Genomic DNA, 16545 nt, shown 5'->3' with positions numbered 1-16545 from the left:
TCTTCTCTTGCCGACTGCCGATGTCAGAGATGCCGATGTCAGAGAAGCGCGAGCGTTCCGTTCCGTGGCACTGCCTGCTCATAGTCGTCTTCTAATAGGCACAAAATCATGCTTTCGCACTTATTGGAATGTAGTAAACATTCTCTGTCATTTTTTGTCAAATGTGGCGCCTTTACAGAGAACGCCAGCCAACCAAGCCGTCTCAGAGTCTACGACCGCCTTTTAAATCATCCGAAACTATGCAGTGATACCAGTCGGGCCCACTTATAACGAACCCGACATTTACTCGGACGGCGTTCGTTGTGTCCGAAGTTGGTAGCAAATGAACTTGCAATAATAAAGCAAAAAATACCAAGTCGGATAAAAGTGGCTTTTGTTTCTTTTAAAAAACGATTAAGTGCGTCTGTTTCTTCAAATCCGACCCTATCGCGGAGCTTAATTGCCAGGCTCTCGAGAGCCATCATGTTTCCTCACCGTCCCTTTTGCTGCCAACAGTCTGCTTCAGGGACGCGACATAACCAGTCGTAGTTCAGGAGAGCAAACTGCCGGGCTAGTTGGTGAAGCATGTTAAATAGAATTCACAGTTTCAGAACTACTGGCACCTGCTGGCGGGCCGGACTTCTTATTCATATTGATGGCGGACGGGATGTGCTACTGCTTCGCGTACACAGGCTTCGTTAGAGAATGTCTCTGCTATGTCGACGGGATCGTGCGCCGTAGTTCCGCTTTCGACGCTGCCCCTATCTCGCACCCGCCATGCTTTTCCTACCTTAGACGCTTCGCCCAGTGGGCTCATACGTACGGAATGACTGAGTTTTGAAGGCCTTGTTATGTTCTTGTTATTGTTGTTTGTTATGATTGTTGTTTCTTGTTATGTGCTTGTTATGATATTTTCTTTTCTACCTTGTAGTAACTATTTCTGTTTCGTGGTTCTGTGAAATTTTTATGTTTTTGTTTTTCTTTGTTTTGATGCAATTTGTACTTGTTTCCATGGCTGACACTGCTTATGTTAGGATTGTTTTTTATGTGCACCCTCCCCCACTGTAATGCCGCTTGGCGCTGTGGGTAAATAAATAAATACCTAATATTCTCGTACCGTCCATTACACTGAGCAGTTAAGACTGCCCTAGAAAACCAACGGGGAACGCTTTCGACGACAGCATGAAAGCTAATACCGAAAAAAATTCAAGACCGCTATCGAGTGGTCGCGGATATATTGATTGCTATCCTGAAGTCTACGTTATATGAAAAAAAAATTCATCCATAAACTGTTTCCCGCTGAAAAATGGTTTTGTCCAGAATTGTTGAGATCACCTTGTGTAGACAGGATGAGCCCCCTTGCTTTCTACCAAGCACCCCATCCACTCACGGCGCTGGTTAAATCGGTGCTTGCGCATCAAGGAAGCCTGTCTCGCGCCCGCATCCATAAAAGAGGAGGGACGCCGGCCGAGTGGCGCACCTCGACCAGCTGCTCCTCCTGCCCAGCGGGAAGACCAGCGATATCGCTCCGCTGCGTGCACCGGTCGCATCTCTTCCCTCTCGGCTCCGGAGCGGCGGCATCGGCGTGGTCGGTTCCTGCTTCCACCGCCAGTGCGGAAGATGTCGGACCGGCATCGCCAACGTCGGCACCGCCGACCAGCGTCTCCGTCTTGGCCGCTACGCCGCCGAGGTTGTTCACCGCGCTGCGCGGAGGAGGGAAAGGCGTCACGCCGCTGCCGGGTCTGCTGCTTCTGGGGTTGCTGCCGCAACAAGGCCGCGCCGACTTTCGCTTTTCTCCGCGCCAAGATGGCGGCGAACGCCGTGCAGGAGTGCGACGACGACGATGCCCTGCGATGCGTCACGCCGTGAGTGCATGCTTCCTTCCACGCTCGCGACGCTTTTTGAAAGCGTGACCCACGCGTGTGTGTGTGTGGAGTCTGTATACATGTGACGCATGTGTGTGGTGCGCGTTAGTGTAACGTCTCCTGCTCGGATGCGGAGGATCCGTGAGGGAGAGCGTCGTCGGGCCCGTCCTACGCGTGTCGCATCTCCGTGTTCTGTTGTGTGCGTGTGAAGCGAAGGGGAGCCGGTTTGCTAGCTTCTTCTCGATGCGTCTCCCTGGCATTTATAAAAGCATTTGCACATATGAACAGCTCCTCTAACCGAAAGAGTAGGTAACTGTACTTTCTCGAGCTATATTTATGAAGGGTGGGGCGCATGTAAGTGTACGCTGCAGCCAAACTGTCAAGGCACTGTGGTTACGTTTGGAGCTAGGATAAAAGTGCATGGTATAGCTTCGGAAAACCTGAAAAAAAAAGAAGTCCGGACTCTGGCGCATGCTGGCAGCCTGAATCTTATCGCCTGGGAGGAAACAGTACAAGGAACCAACGGGAAGACCGAGGATGAGATGAAGATGACGATTGAGGGGCAAGGGTGCGGACATGGTATCGGGGGTCGAGACCGCGCTGCTAAGGTTAGAGACAATTGTACAACGGTTCCATAACTTTCCTAAAAATTCAGCTGCAGCTAAACTGAGCTACTCGCATTTACCGTCGGTACTGTTATACGAGTTTTATGGAGTAAAACATTATTGCCGTAGTGGTGGCACCAGGACTCAAGTATGGAGGAGACTACGAAATTTCTTATTCGTAGACTGCGATATCGAGCACACTCTCCCGCTCATGAGCACGTAATGCTGGTGCGTGTACATATGCGGAGATTGGGGCGCCACCGTGCCTCGAGCGAGTTGCCCTTGACATGTCCGTATCGATAACTGACCTGTGGTGACACGAACCTCCTACGCAGCACTGTTGGGAAGGTGTAAGTAACTGCACGTAAATATGACTCAACCGTGAAAGAAATGTAATGGCAACGGAAAGAAATTCGAATAACATCGCTAGGTTATCGTTGTCAAAGGCATTAATGTAAAGTAAGAGAGACTGGGCATGAGCAGCTACGGTTCATGTTGCGCTAAATTAACCGGTTTCTTGGATATCAGCCCGATGACGACTTCCCATGTATACCATGCATTATAACCGTCAAATTTACACACCTCATCACAGTGCTGAGGGCATCCAGCGATACCGAAGCGTATGGCCTAGACCGAGCTCGCAAGTTCATTGACAACTTGCACAACTTAGTCTCAGAGAATTCGTGTAGCACTGACAGGATGCCTTGAGGCAACAACACCAGAAGTGTCGGCATGTTTTCTCTAACGCATGTGTGAAGCCTATCTCACGATCTCACACGGCTACTCTGCACGGCTATTCTGCAACACTATTCTGCAGCCCCGGCAGCTACTGCTTGAAGCTGTTTAGCTTCGCCTTCGTTTTGGAGTTGCTGCGAACTGTCGACTGAATGTAGCCTAAGCCAATTCTTTTATCCAGCCTGACTAGTGTGCAGTAGTAGAGTTCCGAAAGAAAACAGAACGGACTGAACAAAAGGAAGACATTCCATTTGCGCTCTCCACTCAAACAGGAAAAAGCAAAGGGCAAGCGGAAATAAAAGTAATCTTAGCGACGGCACTGCATGAACGAACGCGCGGGCGTCCATGCGTGAAGCCCGTGTACAACCGGAAGACCGCCAGGACCGGTTGACTTGACACCAGGGCGACAGACACCGCAGCGCCTTTCTTATGTGGGCAGTTCACAAGACGTACGACTCCGCGCATGCGGTCGACCCTTCGCTGACCTGTTCACACGAAAATAGGAAAGAAACTGAAAGCGAAATGGAATAAAGAAGGCAACACCAAGCAAGTGTCAACGATCGTTCCTCCACGGACCTCAGGGCGAAAGGCAGGCGCGGCACGGTGGAATCCTGCCAACCAAGGCGGCCTGGGACAGCATCAGTGGCCCGTCCATCATTGCGAAACGCATTCGATCCAATTAGGCGGAGCCACCGCTGCCCTAGTGAGCGACCGAGGTAGAGGGCACGCACCCACTCGTAAAGAGAGAGAGGGGGGAGAGAGAGATAGCGACGGAGAATGCGCGCCGCCGTCACAACGAGGGCGAATTCGGAACACACCGCGCTCGACGACGTCCCACTTTCGCTCTCAGCGCCGTGTGGGTCAGTGTGCCAAGCGGTGCACACCGCTGCACTATGAACGGACTTCGCCCATTCGCTGCAGTAAAAGCGGGGCTTCTTGCCAAAGAGCGGCGATAAATGGCCGGAGAAAGGATGTCAATTTTATTTCCCCAGTGTAGTGTTGACGTTGTAAATCTTCTGCCAACCTGCAAGGTACCCAAGGTTGTGAGGTTCTCGCACTGCTGCATGCAAAGCACACTCAAACAACGATGTATTTTGCGAGCGTGGCTGGTTGTGCTAGTTGGTATAGTCAAGCCCGGATATGTCGAATCCGGATATTTCGAATTATTGGCTATAACGAACGCGAAATTATCCCTTCGAAAATCCCGGGTAAAAATATAGGAAAGTCGCGCTCTATATCGAACTCCACCTTTGTCGTCTATTTTATATATCTAACTGCGCTGTGTGCCCCTGCAAGTGGCGTTACTCCAAGCGACTCTCTACGGCCACTTTTGGCGCGAGGAGACAGATCGGCTGCGCGGTCTTGGGCATCAGCTGGCATCGCTTGCGCTGTGAAACCATGTTACGAGATGAATGTGTGGTGTCTTTTGGGGTGGTCTTCCATTTCTAGCACTCATTTTACACACCCCATCGCTGACGTGCGGGGATGACAACCTGACTAAAACCTAGAGGCGACTCTCGCTTGGATTCATTTGCTTGCTTCGCTGCCGAAGGCGTTGCGGAACTCAACTGTGCCTTAGGCTTAACGAGTGATTATTATATTCACAGAGTACTGGTGACCAAATTATACCTCTCATGAAATTCAGTGGTTAGTTCCGAAGAACCATCCACTGCGGACTCGATTCGAATCTGGTTAGGCCTACCCACGCCTATAGCATAACGGTGATCCTGGCGGCACGTCGCTGCTCTAGCGTTGGTGCAATGTATTACTGCGCCTAGGTTAGAGATGAGCGTATCCACTGCTTATTGATATACTAATTCGCGATCCTCTTCGAATTCTATATAACCAGGTTCGAATACATTTGGTCATTGCGCAGGGGCACTATTAGTGTTTTGGCCTATAAAATGTGGAAATAATAATAATAATTGATAATAATAATTGGTTTTGGGGTTGAAAATGGTGCGGTGTCTGTCTCACATATCTCGGTGGACATCTGAACCGCGCCGTAAGGGAAGGGATAAACGAGGGACTGACAGATGAAAGGTAGGAAGAGGTGCCATAGTGGAGGGCTCCGGAATAATTTCGGCCACCTGGGGATCTTAAACGTGCACCGCCATCGCACAGCACACAGGCGCCTTCTGCGTTTCGCCACCATTGAAATGCTTCCGCCGCGGTCGGGTTCGAACTCGGGTACTCCGGCTCAATAGACGAGCGCCTTAACCAGTGAGCCACCGTGGGCGGTAAAATTTGCGAATTGAACTATTTCTTGTATTCCTTTTATTAAGTGCGTGCTACTCGGTCCAGTGTTTCATTTCTGTTACTAAAACGTTCTCTTGGTATGTTACTGCTTAAAGGTGCACTGAAGAGGAATCTGAACTCGTCTTTTTGCCGCTGGAGCTCAATCTACACGTTCTGAGCATTCTTAGGAACTTCGATTTATTGACCTGTGTGGCCGATTTCCCTAATTAAATCGAATTAATGTCCGGCTCCCGCCTTTTTTTTTTAATTCTCCCTCGTACGGTGGGCGGAGTCGACCAACGCGCGGAGTGCCTTTCAGCCAGTCCCGTGGCGGCTTGCCGCTCTGCCATCGGCGGAGTAATACGTAGTAATCCGTAGTGGCAAATAGTCCGCGCGTATTTTTATTTCTGCGGGCTTACATTGCGGCTACAATAGCTGCGAATGAAACTATTTTTTCACGGAAACCTAAAAAACAAATTAAAGCGAAAGCAAAGCCTCTACAGAGCTGGCTGAAAGGCACTCCACGCGTTGGTCGACGCGGCCCACCGTACGGGCCGCGTCAAAAAATAAAGGTGGGAGCCGCACGTTAATTAGATTTATTTAAGGAAATCGGCCACACAGGGCAGTAAGACGAAGTTTCTAAGAATGCTGGGAACGTGTAGATCGAGTTCCCGCGGCAAAAAGGCGAGTTCAGATTCCTCTTCAGTGCACCTTTAAGCACACGCAGTTAGGAGGGGGACCTAGCGGCGCCATTGAGTTGTTCCTGTCGCGCAAGCTAAAACTGTTCGCCCCCGTGACGCCGAGGACCGCTGGCTTCGTGATCGCAGGAACTTTACAGATCGTATGTAACGGCATTCCAAAGGAATTTCCAAGGCCTTTTGGGTCATTTGTGCGCGGTTACAGGTAGACTGTGCAAGGGGCATCAATGACTCATAGTTGCGTATTTCACCTTATTGTAAAAAAATAGCGCAAAAACAGCCACAATGGACAAGGAAGGCAACACACATTACGATCAAAGGTGCAGTGAAGAGGAATCTGAACTCGTCTTTTTGCCGCGGGAACTCAATCTACATGTTCCGAGCATTCTTAGAAACCTCGATGTATTGCCCTCTGTGGCCGATTTCCCTAATTAAATCGAATTAACGTCCGGCTCCCGCCTTTTTTTTTTTAATTCTCCCCGTACGGTGGGCGGAGTCGACCAACGCGTGGAGTGCCTTTCACCCAGTCCCGTGGCGGCTTGCCGCTCTGCCATCGGCGGAGTAATACGTAGTAATCCGTAGTGGCAAATAGTCCGCGCGTATTTTTATTTCTGCGGGCTTACATTGCGGCTACAATAGCTGCGAATGAAACTATTTTTTCACGGAAACCTAAAAAACAAATTAAAGCGAAAGCAAAGCCTCTACAGAGCTGGCTGAAAGGCACTCCACGCGTTGGTCGACGCGGCCCACCGTACGGGCCGCGTCAAAAAATAAAGGTGGGAGCCGCACGTTAATTAGATTTATTTAAGGAAATCGGCCACACAGGGCAGTAAGACGAAGTTTCTAAGAATGCTGGGAACGTGTAGACCGAGTTCCCGTGGCAGAAAGACGAGTCAGATTCCACTTCAGTGCACCTTTAACAAGCGCTTGTTAATCGTCATATATGTCTCCTTCCTTGTCCTTTGTCGCTGATTTTGCGCTAATTTTTTTTATATAATATGTAGCATCAACTAGCCCGAAAACATGCCCCTCTGAACGCATTTTACAGTTTCTGTTTCGCACATAATGGTAAAAATGTAAATGGACGGCTGAAAACTTTTACATCTCCCACAAAGATGGGTTTAAGCGTGTACAAAGCGCAACCCGAAACGATAGGTTAATTAGCTAGTGTGCGCTGAAGAAACGAGCATGGATGGCATCATCCCTGCACAATTACATATCCAGAAATGAGCTTTGAGCAATCCTTCTTCAGAGAGAGAGAGAAAAAAAACTTTATTATCAGAGGAATTCGGGGAACTCCCCAGGGTCCCCGCACGACCCCACTGCACTCAAGTGTTTATGTTCCTAAGGTACATAAACACTGGCAGCCCGGCCGGTAGCGATGGTCTGCATGGCCGGGTCCTCCGAGCGCAGCAGGGTCTCCTAGTCCTCCCAGGTCTTGAGGTTCTCTAGGTCCCGCGGGGGAGGGTCCGCCGGGCAAAAGGAAAGGATGTGGAGGGAAGATGCGAAGGGTTCTGGGCATATTGCGCAAGCAGGAGTTGGGAAGGAGGGATGATAGTGGGCTAGGGTGAGGGGAGAGAATGTCTGTAGTCTGCGCCAGAGTGCTGCGTGTTTGTTATCTAGGGAGGGGTGGGGCGGGGGGTAGAGCTGGCGTGAGGCTCTGTATGCCTGCGTCAGATCGCTGAATGAGTGCGTGCACTACTTCGTGAATCCCGTATCTGAGGCCATCTGATACCAGTTTAAAGAACCTAGGACTAAAAGGTTGGCGGCCTCGTTTCCGGGATTCCCGGAGTGCGCAGGCACCTATCAGCTCCACCAGGCGGCGGGGAAGGGGGGGGGGGGGGGGGGGTGCACAAGCCCAGTATGCCAAAAGCAGGGACATGGACTCAGCATCGAGCAAAATTTAGAATCGCAGTTTTGGAGTCAGTTAAAATGTATCGGGCTGACCACCGCAAGGAAAATAAGAAAATAAATCACAGCCGGGCCCCATTCACGAATTCTCGCACAGTCTGTCTTTGTGCTCTCTTGGTCTCTCCTTGCGCCCTCTACTGTTGAGCCGTCGGAACGCTTCACACTGCTGGAACTACGCACTGAGACAAGACAGTCGGAAGTATGGCAAACACAAGAGCGTTTGCGTCGGCTCTTTCGACTGTTGCGTCGTTGAGCTCTACGCTCGCCTTGACACCGTCCATCGATGGCTGACCCGCGATGCCTTTGTGCTTATCGCATTCGATGGGCGTACGTGACACGCGACGCGCACGTACGCCGTCGGAATCGGCACACCCGGCACGAACGCGCCCCGCTGCGACTCAGCGGCGATCCGCGCTAACCTGATCGCGTCTGAGGATCCCCATATCTCCGCATTCTTTCCTGGCAGTTAGCCAAGTTTCCACAAATATAATGCCAACTTATACTGTCAGGGGGTGGTGGTGGTGGTTAACTCTTTTATTACGCCCGGAAACAGGGGACCAGTCCAAGGACCAGTTGCGCTGACTTAGAGGAGGTCGGCGGGGATCCCTTGGGATGTCGCGGCCTCCACCGCGCTCTGGATAAGCCGGCGTTGGTCTGCTGGCTGGGAAGTACGCAGGAGAGACTCACCCGCGATACATTAGTGGTGCGGGAGAGCCCCAACCTAGGGTCTCAATCTGCTCTGTCCCACGTCTCTGATGTGTTTGAGTTGTTTGTATTCTAGTGTGTACAAGTCCAAACCACGTGTATGAGGGTGGCCGGAGTTGAGCAGTGTTTGCACATGGGGTCTACCTGCTGCGGAGAGATCCTGCTGTACAAGGGGGAGGGGGGGATTGGAAAACTGCCAGTTTGCAGTTTGCGCCATTGGACGGCCTCGCGTCTTGTTAGATCACGATGTGCGGAAGGATAGGAACATCTTTCGAGCCGGTAGTTCTGCAGTATGTCCGTGTAAGTGGTGAGTAGAGAACCGTGTGAGATATTAGTGTCAGAGGAAGCAGGGAGGCTTATCATACATTCGGCTCGGCAGCTGAGATCTCGGGCGAGAGTGTGCACCTGAGCGTTTCAGGCTCGCTGTCAAGTGCGACAGTCTGCTAAAGAAGGGCAGAAGTGGACAGACTGTATGCGACATGCTCACCATTCAATATGCATTTGCTCTGTTCAGTTTTTGTTTTCAGGCTTCGTGTTGCCCTCTTCTAATAGTTTCGAATCGCTCTGAGAAACTATTAGCATTAGTTCGTTGCTGCAAAGCGTTCATTTTGCTTTACGTCCTAACGGGACCGCAGCCACAGTACGCAATGGAAATAGCACAGACGCGGAACAATGGGCTATACCCTTGGCAATACGAAGAAGGTCACCGGATCAATCAATAATTATCATCACTGACTCGCAAACCGCACGCCGCCACTACAAAGAGGCACGCAACTCCCCTATCGCGCGTGGTGGTTGTGTAAAACATTTATTTGTATTATTTACAAGAGAGGTATTGCTTGGGCCGGGCCTGAAGGGCCCGGCCCTCACAATCACTAGGACGGATCCCTAGCCCGGGACCCCTGTGGCCTCTGCGGCGGCCCGGGCTCTTGTCACCAGGGATCGTTGGTCCTGGAGAGTTGAGCAGCCGAGCAGGGCAGCCTCCCAGTCCTCTCGGGTGGGGTGGGAAAGCAGGATTGGCAGGGCATGCCCACACCATGTGATACGTGTCCGCAAACACTTCCCCACAGTGTGGACACTCGCCCGAAAAGGCCGAATTGAAATGTTTAACCACTGCCGGGCACAGTACCGTGTTGGTGTAGGGGCGAAGAAGCCAACTCTCCTCCGCCTTCTTGAGGCCTTTACAGGGGGGTGGGTATCGGCCGTGAGCGGTTTGATACAGGAGAGAGATCTCCCGAAAAGTAATAGCCGGATTGAAATCAGTAGACGGATCAGGCGGCGATAGAGGCGATGCCCGGTGGTTAAGCGCGCGGGCGGTAGCGTCCGCTACCTTATTTCCCTCTATCCCCGCATGTGCTGGGGCCCAGATGATGGTGCGCCGGCTTGGGAAACCCCGGTACTCACATCTATGTAAAATTTCGAAGGCGCGATCTTGAATTTGCCCCTGTTCAAAACTGCAGCAAGCTCCCCTTGAGTCGGTGATAATGACTCGGGACGCTGAATCCGCGGCTGCAAGTGCGATAGCAACTTCCTCCGCCAATGTAATGTTGGGGTCACGGAAGGTAAGGCCCTGAACTGGGTTTGTTTTGGTGGACGACGGCAGCCGTGTACCAACCCCCATGGTGTGGACCGGCCGCGTCCGTGTAAAATACCCCTGGTCGAGCACCATACTGCTCGGAAATGGCCTCCTCTCCCGTGAGGCGGCGGCCATCATGGGCATCCTTTGTCATTTTATTGGGGAGGGGACGAACCTGCGGAGCGAAGCGCCAGGCCTCGGGCAGGGATACCCGCTTCTCCTGTTGGGTTGTGTAATTGATGTGGAGGCGGGTCAGAAGGCGACTACCCGCACGTGTTTTGCGTAACCGCAAGTATTAATTGTTGAGATGAGCCTCGCGCAGCTCCCCAAAGGTGTTCGTCAGCCCCAGGCCTAGGAGACGTTGGCTGGATGTTGCAATTGGGTTGAAGAGAGCTCTCATAAATTTTGCGGAGAATCACGTCGAGAGCTTTCTCATCGTATTTGCGCGAGTGGAGGTACGGTGCCGAATACAGGATTCGCCTGGTTACGAATGCATTGGCCAGCCACAGGGCGTCTTTGCATCGCAACCCCCCACCCCCGTTTGTTTCACAGCCGGCGGACCATACGGCTCACCTGATCCCCCACCTTGCGGAGCTTCTTCAGCGTGGTGTCAGTTTTGCGGTTCCTTTGTACCTAGAGTCCCAATACTCTGATTTCCTCGTGTTCACGTATCGGGCCACTAAGCAGGGAGAGGGAGCACTCAAGGCCGCAGCGGCGTGCACAATCGTCCACAATAACCGCCGCTTGCTGCAGGTTGGCCTCGATTTCTCCAACCGAACCGTGTGTTGCCCAGAGGGTGATGTCGTCCGCGTACAGGGCATACTGCGCACCCGGGACCTCACCCAGGAGGGTAGGGAGCTTCATCATGGCCAGATTGAAGAGAAGAGGCGAGAGGACTGCTTCCTGTGGAGTCCCTCGCGTACCAAGTTGGTACGGGCCATGTTCACTGTCTTGGAGTCGGATATATATATGATTTCCGATCTGTTAGGAATCGCTTAATGTATTTGAATGTGTTGTACCCACAGTCCACTTAGGACAGGTGGGAGAGGACGATATTATGCGTCATATTGTCAAAAGCACCCCGCAAGTCCAATGCGAGGACCTCCTTGTCATCGCTAGGGTGCTCGACAAGATCAAGAATCTCTCTATGAAGCAGCAGCACATCTTGTGCGGACAAGTGTGGACGGAACCCGTACATGGTGTCTGCAAAGGCGTTGTGCGTTTCTAGGTAGGTGGACAGTCTGTCACGGAACATGGTCTCCATAAATTTCTCCACACAAGAAGTGAGCGATATGGGCCGGAGGTTGTCGATGTGGGGAGGTTTGCCTGATTTGGGTATGAATGTGACGAGAGCCGTCTTCCAATTCCTCGGGAGAGGCGTACCTCCCATCCAGATGGTATTGAAGTATTCGAGCAGCCGCTCGTAGGCCGGTTCGGGGAGGTTAGCGAGAAGTTTCACAGTTACCTTGTCCCTGCCCGGGGCTGCCCCTCGTTTCATTTTGGCCGCGGCCGCTTTGAGGTTGTGAAACTGGAACGTTAGATCCAGCTCTGAGTTCTCAGAACCTGCATAGGAGTACGCCCGATCACTCGCCGTACTAACCCGCTTAACATTGTGCCGTTTATGCCGTTTTTGGACTCTTTCAAGTATTCATTTTTTCCTTCGACAGTGGAGCTATGGAATAATTTGGATATTACATTACGTCAGATGTCTGTTGACCGCTTTGCTCAAGAATTGTCTAATCATGTATTTTCTTATTAATAGCACACTTTTGTTTATGTTTGTTTGTTTGTTTATGTTTATGCACTATCCTACTGTTTTATCTGTTTTCCATCCTATGTACCACTCCTGCAATGTCCCAACTGGGATAGCAGTATTTGTAAATAAAATAAAATAAAAAAAAATCCTGGCCTGTGTACAGATATTTATCTCGGAGCGCGTCAGCCAGTTTGGCTTTGTCTCCGTTAAAGTTGTGAATTGATCGTTGAAGATGTTTTTAAAGCGAAAGCTTTACTGCTTGCGCTTTCAGCCTTTGCCGTGGCGCGGCGGTGCCACCACTGACCTTTAGTTGACCTCTGTGTGACGTCATGTGTGACATCACGCCGCCGAAGAGAAGGGCGACCGACTCGCGCCGTCGCAAGCCGCGGCGGTGCCACCACCGGCGCCTAACTCCTGCGCTCTCCGCTAGGAGCGAGATTGTGGCGTTACGCTGAAGAGATTAGGCTCGACTCACGTCGCTAGAAAGTAGTAGCTGTGCCAACCACCAGCGGCTTAACATTGCTTCGCGATCTCGCGCCGTCCGTGTGCGACGGTGGTGCACATGAACGGCGGCCTGACTGGACTGGATTGGATTGGATTGGATTGCATTAGAATAGATTAGATTACATTACATTGGATTGAATTTGATTAAATTGGATTGGATTGTATAACAGATGCATCGCCACAAGTCTAACCACAAGATCCACCACCAGCTATACTACCAGCTGAACCATGGCGTAGGTACGGATATTGCTTTCGCAATTACCGGGCTTAACCAAGCTAAGCCACAGCGATTTTTTTGGGTTTCGGTGCGGGTTTGGGTCGGATCAATGAGGGCGCGGAAAAGGCGCCACGTGCTCCGGTTCGACATTCGTAGGGTAGCGATGTTGCATTGGTCTACCCAGTTCGAGTCGGCGAGTTGGGCCGCATATTCTGCCGCTTGTTCGGTGAGTTCCGCGATTCGGATTTTGAGTTGTCTATTATGCTTCTGCCGGCGCCATCGGCGGACAAGGCTGTGCCGGGCCTCCCAGAGGTGGAGGTGGTTGTCCTCCGCCGGGTTCACCTCTGAGAGCTGAACGTGCTGTTCGGTATCGTTGAGTTGGCAGATGATGTGTTGTGACCAGGAAGTGTAACGGGCAAGGCGTCTCAAAAATCGGAATTTGTGCACCTCCGCCCCTCACAGAAGTGCACAACTAAAATATCTCTCTCTCTTGAGAGTGGTCCCATACGCGAAAGTGATGAGATACGGGTACTCGGACTCTACATCCACAAACACAGGCGGCCAGACACTACATTGGCCAAACTCCGTAAGGTGGGGGACCAGGTGGGCCGCATGGTCCGCCGGGTTTCCAACTAACGCGGAGGGTTACGAAGTAAGGATGCCTTGCGGCTGGCAAACGCCTTTGTAACCAGTCGAATTCTCTATTCGACTCCTTATCTCCACCTAGGGAAACAAGAGGAGGACGCCCTTGAGGTCATCCTTCGCAAAATTGTTAAACGTGCCCTTGACCTCCCCATCACTACTTCAAACAGCCGCTTATGGCTCTTGGGGTGGTGAATACTTTCCGGGAACTCCGGGAGGCGCACCTTACAAACCAGTACACGCGCTTGTCGCTAACGGAGTCGGGTCGCCGCCTTCTTGCTCGACTCCATATCCAACACACTCCTCCAATGGAAGACAGGTTTCGCATCCCGGAACTGTGGAGACGTGCCCTCCACGTGCGGCCTCTTCCAGCAAACATGTCACATGAAGACCATAATCGTCGGCGCCTGGCACGAGCGGAAGCGCTAGCCCGATATTATGGCAACAAAACAGGCGTATACTACGTGGACGCCTCCGGCCCTCACCACGGGGGATGGTACACGGCCGCGGTAGTTCACAACAGCAACAAAGTTAACGGCCTAACTTTCAGAGCCCGCAGTGCAACACAAGCAGAAGAGGTCGCGATTGCTCTCGCGGCCTCACATTCCAATTCAAAATACATAATCACCGACTCGCGAGGGGCCTGTCGGAACGTCGAACAAGGCTGCACTCCCTTCCTAGCCTATCGAATATACCAAAATTGCATACGGGATACGGACCCCGCACACCGTTACCTCATATGGGCCCCTGCTCATCAGGGGTTGGCAGGAAACGAGGCAGCAGACGCAGCCGCCCGCGCGCTCTCTCACCGGGCTGTTTTCTCCTCCCCGTCCGATCAGGAACCCGATTTTAATCCGGTCTATACATTCAAAGATATTACAACATATTATCAAAATTGTCATCGCCTTTACCCTAGCCCATGTAAAGGCCTGAAGAAGGCGGATGAACGGCTCCTTCTCCGCCTTCTCACCAATACATTGCTGTGCCCGGCAGCGCTAAAACATTTTGACCCCTCCTTTAGCGGCAGCTGCCCACACTGTAGTGCAGTGTCTTCTGACGCTTATCACATGGTGTGGGCCTGCCCCTCCAACCCCGCTATTCCCCCCATCCCCAACCCAACCCGGGAGGACTGGGAGGCGACCCTGCTCGGCTGCCACGACTTACAGGCCCAACAAGCCTTAGTCGGGCGCGCCCGGGCGGCGGCAACCGCCACTGGGGTCCCATACTAGGGACCTCCACCTAGTGTTTGTAAGGATCGGTCCCTTACGGGCTGATCCAAACATACCTCCTGCTCATTCGTAATAAATGTTTTCACCACCACCGAACGGGCGATGGCGTTCCGTGGACCCCTTGGCAACGCTGCAACACGCTGTCGCGTCCCACTCGTAAAGACGAAGCTTAAGCGTCCCCCAATTTTTTTTTTACTCCCACCTTCCCTTCCCTTACAGAGTAGTGCGGGTGTCCACCGAGATGTGAGACAATTACTCCGCTATTTCCTTTCCTCAAAAACCTTTTTTTTTTACGAGGCAGTCATGCTCTACCCTCCTCTCACTGAATCCCGGGCTGCTGTTCCTCTCTCCTTGCCCGTTAGCACCTCCTGTACTGGAAAGCAACAGCCAAAAGCATTGTAGCAACAAAGCTGGCTCTTAGCTCGCATTAGAAGTTATCGCAAGTACAAAAGTGCAGCAGGCATTTTGAATAAGAAGACTCTATTTAAGCTAAGAACTGATAATTTAGGAGAGCAATCAATTTCTCATTAGTTCATTACATCATGTTTTATATGGCAGCGTTACTTTAACGTCCTTGGAAGAGGAAGGAATTGAGGAGTATCTGTTCTCGCTTCGGCGAGCGCGGCTTATTTTTGAGCAGCGTCCGCTCCGGCGGACGCAGTTGTTGCTGCGACGCGCGTCTTTTCTTTACTTTTTCTCTTTCCTCTGATCTTTTAGCTCTCCTCTATCTGCACGTGGCAGCGGTGGTGGCTTGGCTCGAGCCAGTAGCAGGCCCGTGCAATTTCCTTTTCATCCTTCTCTCAGTCACAACAACAACAACAACAACAACAACAACAAAAAGAGGACGGCTCCATTCGCAGTACGATTGGGGATCTACCCTAACACAGTGTTTTGAACACTTGCGTTCCGTGTGTGTGTACCGGGCGACATCGGTCGCCGTAATGTATCTTTGTTTTATGCGAAGCATATTCCTAGAGCTACACTACAGCCCGTCGAGCGCGGCGGTGGAGCTACCACCGTGACCACGTGACACCACGTGACAACATGACGTCACAGCAGAGGAGAGATGGGCTGCCGGCTCGCGCGGTCGGCCGCGGCGGTGGAGGCTCCACATCAGAGGCGCTGCCTGCGGCTGCTGGGGGTACATCAATACAGTCTATAGGGAATGGTGGCGGTGGTGGAATAACTAAGGCTGTTTCCAATGTACTTTCCATGGGTGCCAAGAATGCTGTTGTAGCCGGTGCTGGGGCAGCGGTTGTACACTCTGCATTGAATTCACCGATGATCCCGTATATAGCTGCCACGGCAATCCTTGCTACACTTCTAGTGGTTGTATTAAAATGGCCAAGTATTCAACCAAGGAAAGCCATGTATTACCAAGCCTATCCATCACTATACTTCGCATCTGACTAGGCTTAACCTTAGCTAAGCCTCAGCCATTTTTTGTAGAGGGACGGATGTCCCTTTTTGATCGAAAGTCCAATAAACTTTCTAAACTTTATACTTTTATTTCTCATACTGGACTAACTATGGCGAACTTTCGTAAACCGCAGTCGCACATTTCAACTGAATATTGGATTGTCTCACGTCACGGTAGACACCCGCACCGCTCTGGAAGGTAAAGGAGGAAGGTAAAGGAGGAAGGTAGGAGTGAAAGAAGAAAGGAAGAAAGAGGTGCCACAGTGGAGGGCTCCGGAGTAATTGCGACCACCTGGGAGTGGTGGTGAAAATATTTTAATGAAATAGTTTAGGAGGTTGTAGCGGCGGTTGGAGCTCTCAGTCCGGAACCCCATTGGCGTAGGCTGCTGCCCGGGCTGTTTCGATGAGTTGCTTTTGACTCTTTTCGTCCGAGCTGGTCAGAGCTGCCTCCCACCCCTCCTGCGTT

General features: G+C 51.7%; 1 protein-coding gene across 3 annotated transcripts in view; it reads left to right on the top strand.

The window, feature by feature from the left end:
- The window catches only part of LOC149370658 (flavin-containing monooxygenase 5-like), a 108200-nt gene that overhangs the window by 43580 nt on the left and 48075 nt on the right, over positions 1-16545 (top strand). Inside the window, exon 1 of one of the 3 annotated variants that reach the window (XM_089562651.1) lies at positions 1624-1844. The exons of the other annotated variants lie outside the window; for them this stretch is intronic. Within the exon in view, the coding sequence (XP_089418777.1) occupies positions 1786-1844 (59 nt within the window). The 5' untranslated portion in view covers positions 1624-1785. Of the gene's footprint in view, positions 1-1623; positions 1845-16545 lie in introns of those variants that run through there. 3 annotated transcript variants of the gene reach the window in all.

The sequence above is a fragment of the Amblyomma mixtum genome, chromosome 1 (assembly GCF_055824585.1).
Source record: "Amblyomma mixtum isolate Tamu chromosome 1, ASM5582458v1, whole genome shotgun sequence".
In the NCBI taxonomy this organism is placed as follows: Eukaryota; Metazoa; Arthropoda; class Arachnida; order Ixodida; family Ixodidae; genus Amblyomma; species Amblyomma mixtum.
Note: the sequence above shows the minus strand (reverse complement) of the source record. Positions and strands in the feature narration are given on the sequence as shown.